This window comes from Pinus tabuliformis, chromosome 9 (genome assembly GCF_031772625.1).
Source record: "Pinus tabuliformis cultivar Carrire ecotype Pingquan chromosome 9, CPIR1, whole genome shotgun sequence".
Lineage (NCBI taxonomy): Eukaryota > Viridiplantae > Streptophyta > Pinopsida > Pinales > Pinaceae > Pinus > Pinus tabuliformis.
The window spans coordinates 1,248,198,904-1,248,218,927 of NC_142307.1; the positions used below are offsets into that span (position 1 = coordinate 1,248,198,904).

General features: G+C 38.4%; 2 protein-coding genes across 2 annotated transcripts; both read right to left on the reverse strand.

Moving 5' to 3' along the window:
- Positions 1-7,668: 7,668 nt before the first annotated feature.
- LOC149153094 (cysteine-rich receptor-like protein kinase 15) lies at positions 7,669-11,411 on the reverse strand. Its single transcript, XM_089443698.1, has 7 exons — positions 10,656-11,411; positions 10,400-10,562; positions 9,724-9,863; positions 9,405-9,615; positions 9,066-9,300; positions 8,571-8,721; positions 7,669-8,031 (listed from the first exon to the last, which is right to left on the reverse strand). Exons 1-7 carry the CDS (start codon positions 11,409-11,411, stop codon positions 7,669-7,671), a joined length of 2,019 nt encoding a protein of 672 aa, XP_089299824.1.
- A 6,154-nt stretch (positions 11,412-17,565) lies between these two features.
- LOC149153095 (uncharacterized) lies at positions 17,566-18,925 on the reverse strand. Its single transcript, XM_089443699.1, has 2 exons — positions 18,227-18,925; positions 17,566-17,661 (listed from the first exon to the last, which is right to left on the reverse strand). The coding sequence occupies exons 1-2, from the start codon at positions 18,923-18,925 to the stop codon at positions 17,566-17,568; spliced, it is 795 nt and encodes a 264-aa protein (XP_089299825.1).
- Between the last annotated feature and the right edge of the window lie 1,099 nt (positions 18,926-20,024).

Below are 20,024 nucleotides of genomic sequence, written 5' to 3' on the forward strand. Positions count from 1 at the left end.
CATTTCTTTCTCTTCCTATTTCTCAAGGCTACTCAGATTCACCTCCTTCTGCACTGATGTACAAATGATCTTCTCATCCACATTTGAGTCGATTTCAACTTGGTTGCTCGAATCAGTGGCCATCAGATTCTTGTTCTTATTATCTTTCTTCTTTTTCTTCGGGTTTAGCTCTAGATGCAACTTGCAGTACTTCTCCTCTTTATGGCCATAAATGTTGCAGTGGTTACAGTGGTTTCTAGGATCTTTGCAATAGTGTGATGTGACTGTCGTATTTTTTTATTTTTGCCTTTTTTGCTTCTTCTTCCCATCCTTAGAAGTGTCTTATTTCTCCTTTTTCTTCGATCCACTTGATTGCGCTCTTTTCAGGCCTATGTTCTCTAGGTATTGTGCCTGTACACAAGCCTCGTCCACCGTTTTGGGCTTGAATAACATCACTTGATCATGCAGATGGCAGTGCAGACCCCCCAAATACTTCAAGAGTACATCTAGGTTCTTTAGAGAGATACCCAACATTATACCCATCTTTTTGAATTCTGTGGTGTACTTCGGCACACTTTGGCTTGAATTTTGCCTAAGGTAATTCCACAAGATCCATTGGTCTTCCACGTACCTAATGGCATAAAACTGTGAATTAATGAGGGTTTTGAAATCCTCCCACTTAGTAACTGGAGGTTCTCCCTCCAACCTCAGGGTTTCCGTGTGGCTCTCCCACCAAGGTTATTGCATGGCCCTCCAATTTCAACTGCACGAATGAGATCTTCTTCCCTTCCTCGATTTTATGGACATTGAAATAAACTTCCAGTTGTTGCAACCAATGGTTAAGCTTTAGAGCATCGATCTCATCGTGGCATGGCTTGATATCGATTTTTTCTTCCACATTAACACAGGGATTGGTTCATCACACTCGAACTGGGTTAATCTTTTTCGAGTTCTTTCTTTGGCTGGTTATCTGCATCTTCTCGATCTCTAGATCCACCTTCCGATTTGTCCTCTGCATTTGAACCCCCTTCTTCTCCAAATATCCCCAACTTATTGCTTAGGGCCGCGATGAGCAGGTTGACATTGCGGTTTATATCTCCGACTTGTTCTTCGAGCTGCAGAAACTTCACCTCTATAAGATCACGAGGTTCATTTACAGATTTGTCACCCATGATTAGCGTCTTACAATTTTCGGCCTCGCCGATCTAGATCCTTGCAATCTCCACAAAATACCCATATAAACTCGCTCTGATACCAAATGATCTGTAAATTGCAATGAATGTTACACTAGATAGTTCATCACAATAGATTTGATAATATTATATTAAAAATATGAGATTCTACACTATTACAGTTTCATTTAATTTCTAGATCTGTAAAATTAACTGTAATTAGTGCATGCATGTAAAAGTAAATTAAGCAGAAAAGTAGAGAATGAAAAAATAAGCTCACACACATATAATACACAACATATTCTCTCTAGGAAACCCTTTCAGGAGAAAACCCAGCTGGAAGGTGAGGTCTTTTCACTCTGTTTCTCTGTCTGGAAATATGGCTACAGATACAAAGAAGTAATGTTTGTGGCTCATGGGCTGCTACAATGCACATATCCTCTCTATTTGCTCTACCTCCTATCTCTCCTGGTTATCTTTTCTCAACTATGGAACAAATGCTCTCAAAAGAATGGAATGCCTCTTCCTCCTAGTGACCTAGTTATAACACAACCCAATAGCCTACTAATGGTTAAGTTTGACTACATCAACTCTTAACTAGAGTTAAAAAATAGTCTCTTCTAGAGTATTTTACATCACAAACTTGTGGCTATCTCCTTTTCCATGAATAAAGGGGGTTGACATGGCGTCCTCCTAAACTATAGGTGTGAAAACAGGAAGGTCAACTTCTAAGTGGCATAAATTTTGCATACGGGTGTTGATTGACATGATTCTTGTGCTGTTGGAAAGCTTTATGTGTGTAGAATAGCATCAAATTGTGCAACGCTTAAGCGGTAAAGTTTTACCCCAAAAGATGTCGTTTGATGTCTCAAAACACTCCATGAAGGTTTCGGACCTCGTTTTGTCAAACTGAATCCCCTCGATAAAAACGGTCCTGTGAGTTGTTTCCTCCACTTTTTCTTCTCCAAATTCATCGATATGGATGACAAACAATATAATGATCAAATTCGTATCATTACAATGTTTCTCCATACATTTCACTAATACTCATCTTTCAATTTGTTCTCCTTTAGCCATTATCTATATGTTTCACTCATACTTAGATCCATATTTGTTCTCCTTAGGAATTTCTTGGACTTAGCTTCAAATTTATCTCCTTTAAGCATTCCAAGGAATCAAATTCATAGTACCTAGGGAACCTAAGTACCATTCCTTGATTTCTTTTCCATGGAAGGAAAATATGATGACATACCAAAAAAATATCTAGTATAAATTTGAGTATAGTGATTCCTTTATGGAGAAATATAGGTATCACCTTCTAGAAACGGAGATATGCTACCCATAGCTAGATGAATGAGAAGGTTTTTTTATTTACAAAAGTATAGTAAGAAAGACACATTTGTACTTTCTATTCTAGAATATTGTATAAATTATAACCTGGGAGGATCATATTATTCCCTTAAGTCTTAAACATTGTAACTTAAAATTTGAGGCAATGAAATTCATACAATTTGGTAGTAATTGGCTCAACTCATGTGTGCCAAATATGTTCCTTAGCCAATGCAAAGATCACCTTCTTTGAACTTGCTAAGCCCTATGTATTGAGTTCCTCAATGAAAATTATTTGATACTCTAAGTAAGAAACTCAAATCTACTGACTCAGTTTCACTCATTACACAAGAAGGCCTTTTAATGAATCTCTTGTAAGTGCTTGGACCGGTTAGTAGTTGAAATAAAAAACATTTAAACCAAAAACATAATTGAACTAACAAAATAAATTATTGAATACCACACTTCAACTCAAGAAACTAACCCCCTCTTGCAAGTTGTTTATTAAGCAACAAAACTATGATAACAAATAGAGAAAGAATGTGCTTTTTTTCTTAAATGGGAAAAATGGTGTGATGTATTTATGATGCATAACACACATTATAGATATAAATAAATAAATTTGGTGTTTAGATATAAACAAGTGTAATATGCAACATTGTTGCTTAGTATGTGCCTCTTATGTAAAAAGTAATTGATAACAGAATAATTCTACGTGAGAATAATTATAGTAGTATAGTATATAGTTATTATATTAAGATTTTCAATACAGATATGCTTGAGATTTGTGTAGTCAAAACACATGAATTAAGGTAATGTTCACCCTAGTAATTTTTTCAAAAAATTATATTAAATTAAGGTCACTCTTACTCATAAGGTTTATAGATCACAAATTTATAAATATCTTAGTGAATGATAATGAGTTTTACATTGTAAATGAAGAAATAAAAAAAATGAATTTCAGTAATAATCTACATTTTAAACTTTAATTTTAAAGTCATGTCAATATTTGCATAAAAATAAACCATATATTCTAAATTCTAGTCTTTTAATAATCTCAATCCTTTCTAGGTAAAATTATCCAACCTCCTTATGCCTCACACAAATTCTTACAAAAATTAAAAATGATATGATAAATACACAACCTATTTATAAATCTTGTGTAATATATTTTGAGAAATATAAGCTTTAAAATATGAATACTTTAACTCATACCAATTCTGTTAGACTTCTCGTAAAAACCTAATATAATCAAAAGCTTTGTGTAACCTACTTTAAAAATAATTATTAATATATTTTTTTTCTCGGTAAAAGACTAAACTATTATATTATGTACAGGATTCAAAAATACATCATGGTGAAACAAGAGAGAGTCAGGCTCTGGGTATGTCACCCGAGAGCAATTGAGGCATCCAAAAACTAGCCCACGCAGGGGCGCCAGACACAAAAGCCAGACTTCCATAAGAGCACGCCCACGCAGGGGCACCAACCATTTCGTCCCACGCAGGGGACACCGACCTTACCCAAATCATTGACACAAAATTCAGGAACATGGACATTAAACCAGACACGAAAGAGACCAGAAGCATTGTTACTTTAACAGAGTCAAAAAACAAACAGCAGAAGACCAAACAGAAAGCCATAGAAACCTTGTGTGCGGGCGTCATCAGTCGTCCATTTGCACCTCCTCTACCCGGCACCAGCCATAGGCTTCTCTTTCAGCCGCAGTGGGAAAGGTGTCTTCCTCCTCGCCAGTTCCCGGCTTCTGATCTTGCTTGCGTTGCATTACGTTTTCCGGGTCTGAGGCCGCACCTTTAACCTCCTGCTCCTTATCAGCTTCAGAGGCCGCTGCTTCATGCTTCTGATTGTCATTCGTCCTCTGCCCCTGTTCATCCAGGGCGTCCTCATCTTCCCGGGCATTTTCTATGAACAAGACTGAGACATGCGCGCTGATCCGCGGATTGTTCATGGCACTGCTGAAATTGAAGATAGCCGAACCAAAGGCAGGCAAGGCATTCGAGCTCGAAGCCCCTGCATCCATGAATTGGCTGGAGTGGAGGGGGTTGGCGCCAGTGGAGCGAGCAATGTTGCAGTGGCAGCAATGGACAACATTGTCCGCTTCATGACTGTGCGAGATTCCCCCTCTGGAAGTGCCTCGGTGGCTAAGCATGCGCTGTCGAGGTCTCACCATTCTCGTGGGAGGCAGGGGAAAGAAATTCCAGCAGACCACAGGGTAGTCCAGACCCCCTGCAACCAACACCGACTGAGGGATGAACCAGACAGACGGAGAAGAAATCCCGACAGAGACGGAGAGGCCAGGCAACTGCAATACCACAAACATTCTCTGATCCCATGCATCGATATCCCTTATGACTTCACCGGCCCTGCTTTGGAGCTCCCCCGCCATAACTGCTACCGTCGCCTGAGCCGAATTACCTCGCGGAGCATTAACTATCTCCTGCCATTCCACCTTATACCATCTGCAATCGATGGTTGTGTTATCTACGGCTGCCACGTGATGGCCACGGGCCAGCATGTGGCCATCCCCCATCGCCTGTCCCATCTCAGTTATCACCCGCATCCGGGGAAAATAATTATTAATATTATTATTATTATCTACGTTAATTTTTTTTGTTATTTTTATTATAAAATAAATTATGTAAAATTTATTTTATATAAACTAATAACCAAAACAATGTTATAAAATTATTTTCAAATTAATAATAAATTAATATTATAAAATTATTTTTTTACACATTTATAATTTTTATTATGATTTAAATTTATAAAAATAACATTGGTTAAATTTTTGTTAATTTCTAAATATTCTTATTATAGAAAAAATTAAAATTCTATATAAATTCATATATTAAAAAATTAAAATAAAAAATTATTTTCAAATCAAATCGTAATGTTTATAATGTAATCAAACCATACTCTTTAGTAAACTTTATTAACCCATTAGAGCATATCTTTAATAACCATCAAAGTTTTGACTCTTCGGCAAACTTTATTAACCCAGGATATGTATAATAACGACGTCAATCTCTTTTTTTCATAGTATATTTCGAGAAAAAGGAGGTTGAGAGTAATGTTAGCATTTTTTATTGTGGTAAAAGAGAGTAAAAATTACAATAAGTATTAATTCTATGTAATTTTGCAAATATATATTTTATATATTTTTTTTATTTTTTGCCATTCACAAATAAACCTTATGAAATTTTTAGTTTTAATCAATAAAAAATTAAATTGAATTTCAAAATCTTTTAAATATTTTTAAATTTTGAAATATATATTAAATTGAAAAATTGAAAAATCAAATATTTTGACTATATAAACCTCTATTTTTAAGCAATGAAAGTTTTTTTAATTTCAAAAAATTTTAAAAATATCTTTAATTTTTAGAAGAATTACTTCAATATTTTTTATTTTTTTAAATTTTAATAAACTTTATAGAGTGATTGAAAAATTTAAGAGGTCGAATATTTTTACCATAAACTGAGCCTTATGGGGGTGTATAATAAATGAATTTGGTGTTCCAAAAATGATAACCAAACACATGAAAAATGAAGACCCAATTAATAGAAATGTAAACAAAGTTAATATTGTTTTAGTTTTAATAGGATAGGATGTTTTGAAGAGAATGATTATACATGTTCATGTTAATCCACATATCTATTGAAGATATTAATTTTTGTAATAGAGAATCATAAATTTATTGGACTTTTCAATATTAATAGTTTAATTTGGCTAGCATAGATCCATCTTAACTACAGAACTAAAATGGAATCCATAAATTTATTGGACTTTTCAATATTAATAGTTCAATTTGGCTAGCATAGATCCATCTTAACTACAGATCTCACGTGAGTCAAGAAATCCATCTTAGCTACAAATCTAACATGAGTCAAGAGGGATCAAATTTATTCATGTGTAAACTTCTTTTCATTGTTTAAATTGTACTTTTAAATGATAAATAGAGTGTAAACTTCTTTACCGTGTAAAATACAATGTTATTTTTCATTGTTTAAATTGTATTTTTAAATGATAAATAGAGTATATATAAGACCAAGTAAAAGTTTTAATCATAAAAACTTAACTTTTTCATCATATATACATAATTTTTTTAAAATGATATATAATATATACATAATTGACAATAAAATATTTTACATAACATGTACATCCAAATTAAAATGGTTAAAATAATTTTTTTAACAATTATTTTCTAGATATATATGAAGTTGATATCAAATAAATTAGTTAACATAGATTATCAATAGTTGAAATATTTTTGAAAATTACAATCCAGAATTTTGGTATTGGTAGTGGAAATAAAGTCTAAGCTAAGTAGAAGTCTTGGGTTCAAATCTTGTGCTATCCCAAGATTAAGGTTAGAAGTTAAACATGATAACCCAAATCTAAGTCTTGGGTTCAAATCTTGTGCTATCCCCAAGATTGAGGTTAGAAGTTAGACATGATAACCCAAAACTTGTGCTATCCCAGATTGGGGTTAGAAGTTGGACATGATGAAGATGTAGTCCTACCAAGATTACAAAAAAAAAAATCACATTTTTTCTACTTCTACAATATACTCATTCTTTTTTATTATAACCAAGAATATTTTTCTATTTACAACTTAGTTTTTTTTTTTTAATGAAAACATAGAAAAATTATCCATCCTCTCACACTGAGCTGTAAAATAAACTTGTAAATTCAATTACCTAAATTTTGTGGATAAATAAAATCATTTTTGCTCAATAAATTTTGTAAATAAATATAACAGTTTTGCCATAAACTTGTAAATTCAATTACCTAAATTTTGTGGATAAATAAAATCATTTTTGCTCAATAAATTTTGTAAATAAATATAACAGTTTTGCCAGAGTGGTGATGGAAAGGCTATAGAGAATATTAACATAAAATTCAATGAACAAGCAATTCAATCCAGAAAAATATTTATTGAATATGACGGTTTAACTCAATAATTTAGTGCATAAGCAATTAATTAAAAAATAAGATATTTGTAGATAAATATAACAGTTTTTGCAGAGTGATGATGGAAAGGCAATAGAGAATATTAATATAAAATTCAGTGCACAAGCAATTCAGTCCATACAAATATTTATTGAATATGACGGTTTAACCTAATAATTTAGTGCATAAGCAATTAATTAAAAAAATAGCATTATCTGGGTTCCAACTCAGTAATTGAAGCGTCCGCGTTGGATGGAGGAACCACCAAAGGAGTGTGACGTGACAGAGAAGAAGATGTGGTCGCAGATGAATGCGACAAGCCAGAGCCGGTGGAATTGGCGCTCTGGGAAGCATTAGAGGTCACAAAAGCAGGCTTTGTTGGATCCAGTAGCGTCACAGAATGAGATGAAAGCATCAAATTCACCGTGGACATCTGTGGTCGAAGTGAAGGGTCGGCTTGCGTACACAAAAGACCAACATGAATGCATCTGCACGCTTGCTCCTCATTGCACCTTTCAATTATCAATGGATCGACCATATGCAGAATATCACCTCGTTTGTATAATCTCCACGCCTGCATATCACAACGGATTGTCATATACTTATATTGCAGAGATCGTTCATATCAGTCTCTCTTCAATTGTATCGTAAACAAGTTGAGAAGAGAATAGATATAATAAATTCACATAAAAATGGATAAGTAATAAAAGTCCTACAATCATACTTAGCTAAACGGTTCACAGATGAACTAAATAATATGGCAAGGATAACATAGAATATTGGTAAGATTCTTGCAAATTTATTTTATACATTAAAATTTTAGAAACCAGAGTTAGTATGGGATTTGTTTTCTTATTGCTTGTATCTTTCTATATTGCAGGCTTATAAGTAACGTTTCCTGATATTAGACCTAGGTAAAGTCTCCCGATATTAGACCTATAAGTAACGTCTCCAAAAATTTGAACACATTGAAATTTTTACAAATCTATCCCAAACACTAAAATTCCAAAAACTAAAATTGATGATGGAACTTGCTTTCTTTAGTGATAAGACATATAACAATTAGAAATAACAATTAGAAATGCAATGAGAAAATTATCATGAGTATCTCACCCATCCTAAAAGCGTTTGCATTTCAGGTGCCAAGTTGTAATCCACGTTCTTTCTTCCTGTGATAAGTTCCAGAAGAACAACGCCAAAGCTATAGACATCAACCTTTACAGATAACTGTCCCTCCAGAGCATATTCTGGTGCCATATACCCGCTGCGCCATATCCAAATTACAATGCCAAAGATTATATAGTGTAGCAAAAAGTAAGAATTCAATAATGATAAACTGAATGCTTTCTGCGAAGGAAACTTAACGCAGGATCCTAGAATTGTCATAAAGTGAAAGATTTCCGCGAAGGAAACTTAATCCTGAATCCTAGAAATTATAACCAAGAAGGTAAATACGCTAATGCATAAATTTTAAAAAACGAAAGCTATAATACTGTCATTCCTTTTGAAATCAGATGAGATGAGCATAGTCTAAAACATAGACATCCTAATTGTTAGTAGATTTTGACAGTGTGCCAGAGCAATGACAATAGTATTTTCGAATCTTACTAAGTTCCAGCAACTCTTGTGCTGACGTGACTTTCATCTTCAGGGAAAAGTCTTGCTAAGCCGAAATCTGCTATCTTAGGATTCAGTTGCTCGTCCAACAAAATATTGCTTGCTTTAATATCCCGATGAATAATCCGCAGTTGAGAATCCTCGTGCAGATAGAGAAGCCCGCGAGCCACTCCCATTATGATGTTGTAGCGCTTCTGCCAATCAAGCTGGTTGCGTTTGTTTGGATCTGTATCCATGCATGGAAGATCCACTAACTAAATATGTACAAACAATGATGTTTTTTTTAATCGAGAATGGACACACGTAATAAAAATGGAAGTCATGACTCACCAAACAGCATTTTATCGAGGCTGTTATTCGGTAAGTACTCATAAACCAGCAATCTTTCTAATCCCTCCGCGCAACAACCGAGCAGGTTTACGAGATTTCGATGTTGAATTTTAGCCATCAGCCTAACTTCATTCAGAAATTCTTTTTTTCCTTGCATAGATCTTAAGGATAACTTCTTGACAGCTATTTCTTTTCCATCTTCAGTGGTTCCCTGATAGACTCAGACAAAATATCGGAGTGAAAATTGTGTAAGGATGCATGAAAGCAGCCAGCGGAGTACTACAAACTATTAGCATCTTTGTTGCCCATGTTACCTTACCTTATAAACAGTGCCAAAGCCACCTTCTCCAAGCTTGTTATTATCATGAAAGTTTTCCGTAGCAGCCAGCAATGCTTCCATGTTAAACACAATCTGCCGATCCTCAGAGCTTTGTGTGTCTTCGTCGACGGACTCATGACCTATAAGAGAAACACATACAACTTTATAAGACAATATGCGGCTAAAATTCAATGATGTTTAATTTTGGTTCTAGCGATAATATTTTTTAAGTGGGATTAATAAAGAGTTGTTTTTAGTGTAATTTTTTGGCGGAAAAATTTGAGGTCAAAATTTGATTTGTGTTATTTATACTGTTTTTTTCATTGTATATATAGATTTAGCATACTGAAAAATCAGTATGACACTTGGATTATACAAAATTTATCCATTAAACTTGTGATTTCAATAAATTCTTGTGAAATCTAAATTTAATAATAAATATGAGATAGTGTTCATAAATAAATGTTCCCACTTACGTACAAAGCCGAACGCAGAGTTTGATAGATCACCAAATGTCGTTTCGCTAACAGAGAAAACTGTCGGCGCCTCAAGGACTTGGGTGATCCGTCAAACTGTGTGTGTGAGAGATTTTGTACGGAAATGTGTAGTAAATCTCAAAGTGTATTGATTATAGTAACTAGCACCTACCTCTAGCGCAAACAAATTTATTAAATACCTTCGTATCGGCTTCTAAATATAGTAGATTTCAATCTTCCCCAAGTTGTAAACAGGCATAAGAAAAGCATGACAAGCGAACCACTAACAACGCCTGAAATTAATGGTATCTTGTTTGAAGACTTGTGTGACTGGTCGTTTGGTATGCTAAATGGTGTGCTCTGCTTCGCTGGTGCATTAGCCTCCGTATTAGCCTCCGTATTAGGTATGCTAAATGGTGTGATCTGCTTCGCTGGTGCATTAGCCTCCGTATTAGCTGGTGCCTTTGCAGGGGGTGGCGGAAGCGGGGTTGAATTAAAGAAGGGATTTGTTCGATAAATAACTATGCAGCTTCCTATCCGGGCCTCAACCCCTAGCTTTCCACTATAAACCGTGAAAATATAATTGATTGTATTTGTCAGACATGTTGTGCAGTCGTCACTTGATATATCTCTCCAACACTGAACGAGACCGTAAATCTTTTGAAACATCGAGTCTGTAGTTGTTCCGGAAGCATAAAAGTTAGAGCTAGATGCTGCCTGAGCTGATAAATTGGTGAATAAGTTCCCCAGAGCCGTCATAAAGACATTAGGGCTGGAAACATTACTTTGAATGTAAATATAATATGCATCGCCATTGTCCAGATTTCCGACGAAACTGTGATTTTCATAACGTAAGAAACAGTGGTCAAACCAAATTACACCACCGCTGGCATTCCCACAGAGTTGTCGAAGGGAAGTGGTTGCTTGTTGGGAACAGTTGTAGCACTGTTCGGTTGTTGTGTCTCCCCTGCACTGGAGGAGGCCATATACTTGGTCAGGACTTTGGCCATACACAGAAGTGTTAAACCCAGTTTGGGAGGTTTGTTGAACAAGATTATTCAAGACTGCATTCCGATTACTCTCAAACTTGCTGCCATTTCTGTAGGTGACGTTGGCGCGGCAAATATGCTGTGCGTGACAAATATGTGCAGGGAGAGTAACGAGGATCAAGAGAGATATAATCATGTCGAATGGCTTAAGAGTTTGCCCCATCGGGAGAGTAGAGCGGGAAACTGTTCCAATGAAGTTGGTATAATTCCTTAGAGTGTCATACACCATGGAGAACCTACAGTGCCATTACTGGCGCACCCCAAAATTCTGTCTATTCTGCACAGATAACAATATCCTTACTGCTATTCTTTCTGTTACGGGTGCTCCCTTATATTCCTTCTATTCTGGTCAACCAATAGACTTACAGACATCATATGGTATAAACAAAATTTTTCATCTATAAATTAAATATTATATATATAATTAATTTGATTTAAATTTCAATAAAATTAATTAATATTAATATTAAATTTTAAAATATATAATTCAAATTTATTTATATATGTAGAATATATATCAATATAAATTAATATCATCAAAAGTTATATCACATGATTACACACAACGCAACACGAAGAACGAGAAAAAAAAATTCCTTAAAACAATTAAATTATACTATACCAGAATCATAAATCGAATATATCCATACCTAACATCGCTTAATTGGAATTATAATGCAGCATTTGACTTTCATTTATTTTTACCAACAAACGCAAGATTCGTCTCACTCATCATTTTTTATACGAATTAAGGCAAGATTTCACTTTTTTTTTTTTTTAAGGTGTGGATTTGAAATTTTTTTTAGTTATTTTTAGTTATTTTGTAGTTAGTAGTGACCACAATTATGTCTGACTGCTAACAGTAAATATAAGCTGATTCATCTCCCTTAATCAAGGAAAACTTTTTAGTTACTTTTTTCAGTTATTTTTTTAGTTTATAAAGATTAAATTGATTTTTTTTAGTAAATTTATTTTATATGTGAAAAAATCTATCAAACCAGTAGCGAAGACAGTCATCTCTAAAAGCTACCAAAAAATACAAGCTAACTCGTCACTTTTTTTTTTTTAACAAGATCGTGTACTCATGTATTATAAAAACTGCAGAAAGCAGGAAAAGATACATAATATGCTGGTAGAGGAGTGAGAGAAGAGGTACTAAGAAGGGGCGAAGCCCTTGAAGTCTGAGAGATTAGCTTGAGGATGAAATACTGAAAAAGATATCTGCTATACTGTCTTACAAAAAGGCCATCTATTAGGCAGACTTTGCTGGTCATAAGGTTAACACCAAAATTGGTTTACAGTTTCCTCCATGTGATCTTCTTTCTGCTGCTCCTTTTGGCTGTCCTTGGTGGAGGCTTCTGCCTGCATACTCTCTGTGATGGATTGAATGTGCTTGATTGCCTCCTCTAGATGCTCACACCTATCCTTGAGGCTCTCTATTTCCTTCTTGCGTTTCTCCAATTTCTTGCGCTTGGATCGGCTATCAGCGATGAAGTCTTCACGAAGATCATTATGGTGCTTCATGAACCGAGCTATCAGGACGCAGTGGTCTTTGCACATTGTGCATGAGTCGTTGCCCAGGACTCTGTCAAGAGGATTCTCACGGGGCGCAGCTCTCCCCCGAGCCTCCGGCTGCTGTCTATCTGCCATGACTACGAGCAAACTGGTTAGAATAAAGGAACCTTGCAAAAAACTTGTGTTATACCTGGAAGCTGCGTGGATTGCCTGAGTGTTTGTAATGCCCTGGTGAATGTCTTGCTGACCGCTTGTAAAATGAGCCGGTGCGGGGAGCAGCTGCTTACTTCCGCGGAGCGATCTGCGGAGCTCTGTGGGAGCCTCTTGCCCAAAATGCTTCTCGAGATGAAGGTGAGAGGAAGGGAATGGGAGGGGGATATAAGGGAATGGGAGGGGGCCTTCATGATGATGAAGGACGAGATATTTCCCAGAGTAAACAGAGGGCGTATCCATCCGCAGATTTAGGGAGCGTAGTTCAATAGAGCTGAAAGGATGTTTTCCCAGAGGAATCATGAGCTTGTCACGAGGCAGAGAGGCTCTGAGGTCGTGGGAGGGGAGAGACGCCGGCGTTTTGGGGGAGATTGGATGAGCAAGAGTGAGGGGACCAAGTTTGAGATCGGAATTCTGACGTTTTCTGATGAAACTTGCCTTGTGTTCAGTCTGGCAGCTGCACACCTTAAGGTATAGCTCTTTCATAGATTCTGACATTATCCCTGACCTGTCCTTGTTGCCGGTTGACCGCATTGTTAGCAAGGTTATCCGCTTCTGCATTGTTTTCCCTTAACACGTGCTTGAAGGTGGTTTTTCCCAAGTGTCTGAGAGTGTCATTTATCCTTGCCTTGATGCGGTTGAGGCTGGCTTTGTTAAAATCTTTACCTGTGTTCATAGCTGCAATTATTATAGCTGAGTCCCCGAGGATTAAAGCATCCTGAAATCCTAGCCTGTGAAGTATCGATGTACCTAGTAGCAAGCTGTAGGCTTCCGCTTCATTGTTGGTTGCTTGCCCGAGACCCCATTCGTAACTGCTGACTGTGTTCCCCTTCTGGTCCTTGATTACTCCTCCCGCGCCTGCTCTCCCAGGGTTGCTCTTTGATGCGCCATCAAAGAGGAGTATGGGACGATTCTGGGCTGTGATCCAGTTGTTTACTTCATCTTTGTCGCCCCTGAGTTTCCAATTGTGTCGGTTCTGCTGAGTTTTATTCTGAGGAGGTAAATTTTGAGAGTGGCTAATGTTGAACCTTTTGTACCAATCAGTCTCCTCCTTTGTCCATCCTTGCAAATCTGGGGGAGCTATGTGATTAGCGCTGATTGCCTCAGAGATCCCTGCTATAGTCTTTGCAATTATCTTGTCTATTTTGATCTGCTCATTTTTGAAAATGTAGTGATTTCTTGCCAGCCAGATATTCCAGCAGAGGGTAGCCGGGATACAATTCCATATTCGTAGAAGGTTTTTTTTCCCTTTCCTGCTCAGAGGGTAATCTTTCTTCCAATTCCTTTGCAAGTTGTTCACCTGATCGTCTCTACTTCTGACTTCCAGAGGGCTAAGGAGATGCTTCCAACAGTTTTGTGCAAAAGTGCATCGAAGAAAAGAGTGAGGAATGGATTCTTCCTCTGCTTGACAAAAGCAACAAATCGAGGGGCCTTGAATTCCTCTCTTTCTCAGGTTTTCTGCAGTAAGAATTTTCCCTTTTAAAAGGGCCCAGTTAAAATGTTTCACCTTGGGGATGCATTCGTTGTTCCAGGCTGCCTTATGGAGGTTCCAATTTGCAGTGGGAGTCTTGTCTTGCAGTGATTTATAACCCTCTCTCACAGTGAAACTGCCCCCACAGGTGTCCCAAATATAACTGTCGTCCATCTCCTTGTTGATTGGGGCAGCTCCAGATAAAGAAGTTTTCAGCTTATACCATTGATCTCTGAGGTCCGGAGGCAGGTTTAGGGCCTTCCATTCTAGCCATCTATTTTGGGACCATGAGGAGATATCGTACAAAGAGAATATGTTGTGCGCCTCCATCCAGGTTTGAAGGGGTCTTAGTTCTTGGAGAGATTTTCTGGGGTTTGAGCCCATTATTCTGTCGGGCCAAATATTGACATTCTTTCCACTGCCTGGTTTCTTGGAGACATTCTCTTTAAAGTGAGGGAGGACTTTTTTGATCAGTCTCCACATTGGAGTGCACGGCCTGTCCACAATTGGATCTTGTAGGATGTTGGAGTTCGGACCACTAAGGTATTTCCTTTTTATTGTTTCAACCCACCAAGAGCCATGCCCTGATATGATCTTCCAGATTAACTTGAGCCCCATAGCCTGATTGGATAGACTTGGAATCTTTATGGATAAACCTCCTTTTTCATACGGAAGGGTGACTTGGTCCCAGTTGACAAGACTGAACTTCTTAGAGTCCTGTTTTCCCCCCTGCCAGAGGAAGCTTCTCATAATGAGTTCCATGTGCTTGTGGGTGCTTGCGGGGGCCATGATTATCGCATACTGATAAATTGGAAGGCCTGAGAGGACAGCTTTGATAAGAATAGTTCTGCCAGCCAGGTTTAGCCAGGAGGCACCCCAACTCTGCATTAGACCTCTCATCTTCTCAATATGCTTAGTCCAAACCTCTGCTTTAATGTGCTCCTTTGCCAGAGGGAGGCCCAAATAAGAGAAGGAGCTCCAGCTTCTTTGAAGAGGAATGTCTAGGATTTGGGAGATTCTTTGCTGAATCTGGAGAGGGACATTCCATGTGTAAATTTTACATTTTCTGTTGTTTAGCTTTCCCCCAGAAGCAAGAAGGAAGGCATCCAAAACTCTTTTAAATCTCCTGGCCATCAAGCTGGATGCCCCTCCAATCAAGAGTGTATCATCCGCAAAGAGTGAGTGATTAATCTCCTTTGTTCCTCTTTCGATGCAAATGCCCGTGATTTCTTTTTTGCTTCGGAGATTTTCCAGATGGGCGCTCAAAGTCTCAGCCATAAGAATGTAGAGGAAGGGGGAGAGGGGGCAGCCTTGCCTTAGCCCCCTTGAGCTTCTGAAGTAATTACTTGGGCGACCATTGATCAATGGCGCAGTCCAGGGATTGGAAATGCATCCCTTGATGATGTTAACAAAGGTGGAAGAGAAGCCAAATTTAGTTAGGACTGCTGTGAGGAAGGTGTGGTCCACTCGATCAAAAGCGTTTGCCATATCCAATTTGATGATCATTCCCCTTTCTCCTCTATTGAGACTGCTGTGTATGGCTTCCTGGACTAGGATGACGTTGTCGATGATCTGCCTACTTGGGACAAAACCGCCCTGGTTCTCAGAGATGAGGAGAGGAAGGAATTTCTTTATTCTGTTGGCAAGGATTTTGGTGATGATCTTGTATGAGACATTGCAAAGCGATATGGGACGAAATCTATCAAAGGTTTTGGGGTTTGCCTCCTTAGGGATTAGAGCTATATGTGAGGATTTTGTATTTTCCCCTACCTTTTGATTTCTGAAGGCGTTCTTTATCATTCTTACCAAATCCTTTTTTATTGTTTCCCAATGCCGTCTGTAAAATGCAACTGTGAAGCCATCCGGCCCCGGGGCTTTGTCTTGTTGCATGCTGAAGGTGGCTTCTCTGATTTCCTCTTCTGAGGGTTCTTGTTCCAGCTCCTTGTTGTGGTTCTCTGTGATTTTGCACTTAATTATATTGAGAAAAGTCTCGCTGTCATGATGTTGGGTGTCTGCTGTGAGAAGGTCCTTAAAATGATTGTAGGCAGCACCTTTTATTTCTTCTTGATCCTTCAGCTCAATCCCTGCTACTTCGATTTTATCTATTTGATTGCATGCTCTTCTGAACTTGATATTATTGTGAAAGAAAGAAGTGTTTTTATCTCCCGCCTTTAACCAGAGGCAGCGAGATTTTGTTCTTAGTTCCTCTTCCTCTACCCGGTTTTGCCTGTAGAGCTCCTTGTAGAGGGTTTTTTCCTTCTCGTGATCCTCTGTTGTGTATTGAATTTGCTCCATTTCTATATGCCAGCGCTCCATTTCGTTTAGCAGATCGTTTTTCTTTTTCTTGTCTATTATTGCCTGCTCCCTCGCCCACTGTTTTATCGCTGTCCTGAGCTGCTTCAGCTTCGTTTCCCAAACAAAATAAGGCGACCCAGTTACCTCTTTTTCCCATTGAGTTTGAATGAGTTGGCTGAAGTCTTCTTTGAGGTCCCAATTTTTGTTGTATTTAAAGGGAAGAGGGCCGAGGTTTGGACCTTTGTCCAGTGTGAGGACCACCGGCTTATGATCCGAGGCGGAACCGTGAATTAGTTTACTCCTGATTGAGTGAAAGCTTCCTGCTACCCCTTCCTGAACTAAGACCCTGTCCAGCCTTTCCTTGATGTTGTGTGTACCTGTTCTTCTATTAGACCAGGTGTATTTCCCATTTGACAGAGGGGTGTCAATTAGATTGAAGAGCTGTATTATATTTTCTAATTTGTCTCTTGAAGGATCTGTGTGATAATTTCCTCCATATTTTTCTTGCACATTCCTTATTAAGTTCATATCGCCCCCTAAAATCAGTCTGCTGCTTTGAAGAGAGGAGATGTCTTCTTCTAAAGTGTTCCAGCAACGTGCTTTGTCCCTGTAGTGGTTGGGGGCGTATATGTTGTAAATATGATAAACTTCCTGCGAGCTTTTGTTCTTTAGGTCTGTTCTGATCCACCAAGTGCATTGGTGAGAGTTGTTGATTACCCAGTTTGTTTTGTTCCATAATGTTCCAATCCCTCCTGATGCTCCGTCGGAGTCATTGGATAGGCCTGAGAAGTTTTTGAATCGCTGTGTTTGATGAAGAAAGTCCTGATTAGTGAGTTTGGTCTCCTGAATTAGAAGGATGTCTGGCTGTTCCTGAATTAGTAGATCCTTGATGGCTTTTAATTTTGAAGGGGTGCCCATCCCCCTGCAATTCCAGGAGACCAAATTCATTATTTACCCGCTGAAGGGTGGGATCCAGCTTTTTCCTTTGTTTTTTCGCCACTGCCTTTTGGCCGTCCCAAATAGGAGTCCAGAGGTTGCTGAGTCCCTGTTGCCATTTCCTTTGCTGCTGTTTCGTCCCTGAGTTCCTTGTTCGATTTCCTGCCTACTTTTCTTGGTGGATCTGATGGCTGGTTGGTTTCTTTTGCTTTGTTTCGGGTAAGAATTCGCTCAATGGTGTGGGGGGGAGAGGGAGGGGGGTTTGAGCATGGAGAGGCAGGGCGGGGGGATTGAGGAGGTGAAAGGGGGGTTTCAGCTGCTAGGGATTCAAAGGGGTTGGAGGTCGAGGGAAAGGTTGAGAGGGGGGGAGGGGGAGGCGGAGGGGGAGTGCTTGAGGCCGGAGGAGCTGTGGTGCTAAGGCCCTGGTTAGGCGAGGGTTTTCTCCTTTTGACTTGTTCCCATGGTCCCTCTGTGTGTTCCTCATTAAGGTCTATTTCTTTTACTTTTAGCTTGCTACATCTATTTGCAAAATGGCCATACTCGTGACATACCTTGCATTTGAAGGGGAGCTGTTCGTAATCCAGCTGCTGAATGTGCATCCACTTGTCCACCTTAATTTTGATGGCTTCCGGTAGTCCTTTCCCGAGATCGACTTCAACACAGATTCTTGCACATGCGTGCATGTTTTCTCTAGGTTCCGATCTGTCGATATATTTTCCGACTGCATTGCCTATGGCTCTTACCGATTCGTCCCCCCAGCAGTGAAGTGGGAGATGCGGGAGGCGCACCCAGACAGGAACAGCATTTGGGATATCCATTTCCGGATCGAAGTCCGGAGTCCACTTGTTCAGGTAGAGGCCTCTTGTATCCATGAAGTAGGGGCCGTTGCGAAAGATGAGGTTCTTGTCCTCCTTTGATTCAAACAAGAATGTGAAAAATCCACGTCCACAAAATCTGATGGCGATCTTACCCTGAATCATTGGACTCCAGTTTCGTTCCACCCATTTTTGGACAGTTCTTGGTGACGGCCAGAGCCCAGTAAACTGACCAACCAGACCTCTTTCTGCGAGAGCTATAGCCGACTTCCTTGGTAACGCAGGGGGCAGATCCACCTCAGGAATCTCGTCCAGCTTTTTGATAAACTTAGTTTGAGACGGGCGCGGTCTAGGATCTGTAGATTCGGACAAAAGGGAGTCGAAAATTTCTTCCTGAGTCTCAGGGCCATGAGGAGGAGAGGCGGATCCTGCCATAGCAGGCCCGCTGGGAGAGCGAGAGGTCAGAGCGGCAGCGGCAGGGCCCGAGGGGATCCTGGCAGGGGGAGCAGAGAGGGCAAGGGCGAGGGGGCCCAACCAGGCGAGGCCTGGGGGGAGGGCGGAGGCGCGCGGCGGGGGCAGGCAGGAGCAGGGCTCGCGGCTCGCGGCTCAGTTTTTTTCAACTCTCGTCACTATTTCTACCTTAGGACCTAAAAACGATATCTAACTCGTCACTTTTAATAAAAAAACATTTTAGTCATTTTCTCATAAAAAAAATAAATTTAATTTATCTTTTAACATTTTATATAAATAATACAACATTTCACTAATATTTTTTTTTCCCAACTAAAAAAGATTCGCCTTTATTGTTATTTTTTATACGAACTGACTATCAAATTTTTGGTTGAACACGGTGGTGGGATTGAGATTTTTTTTATTTGTTCCGATGAGGGTTTACTTTATTATTTTATAATTTTAAATTTTTATTATAATTTTCTACAAATTATTTAAAATTGAAGCTAACTTTATTAAAATGACCAATTCAAATTATAAGTTATATATCTTCTAGAAAACTCCAAAACATCACATAAAATAGGCATAATACAACACATATCTCCCTTTTTTTTTTTTAATTCTTTTCGAATGAGGAACAGAGTGTAAATCAAAGTCGTGGAAGTTGTGGTTAAATTAAATATAAAAGACTTACTTGAAGTTGTGGCCCACCTTCAAAGACTTGCTTGAAGTGGGCTGATGTTCAGCCTCGTCGAGTGAGTCAAGCCGCATGACAAGATTCCACATAACACGTAAATCAAAATCCCACAGTATTCAACTAAATTATATATAATCAATTCTTTCGTGCAAAGCTGGGCACCTGCGCTAGGCTTCAAATCCAGGAGCATAGCTAAATCTGAGCTATGCCTGAATTGGGCCAAAAATCAAAGAAAAGGCATTCGCATTCAAAGACTTTGACTTAGCATGTCCTGATATTCAGAGTGGTCTAGTTAGTTGAGCCACTAATGAAGATAAAGTGAAAACAACTTTCAAGTAAAACATAAATCAAAATTCTACCTCATTTAACAAGATGATATATAATTAC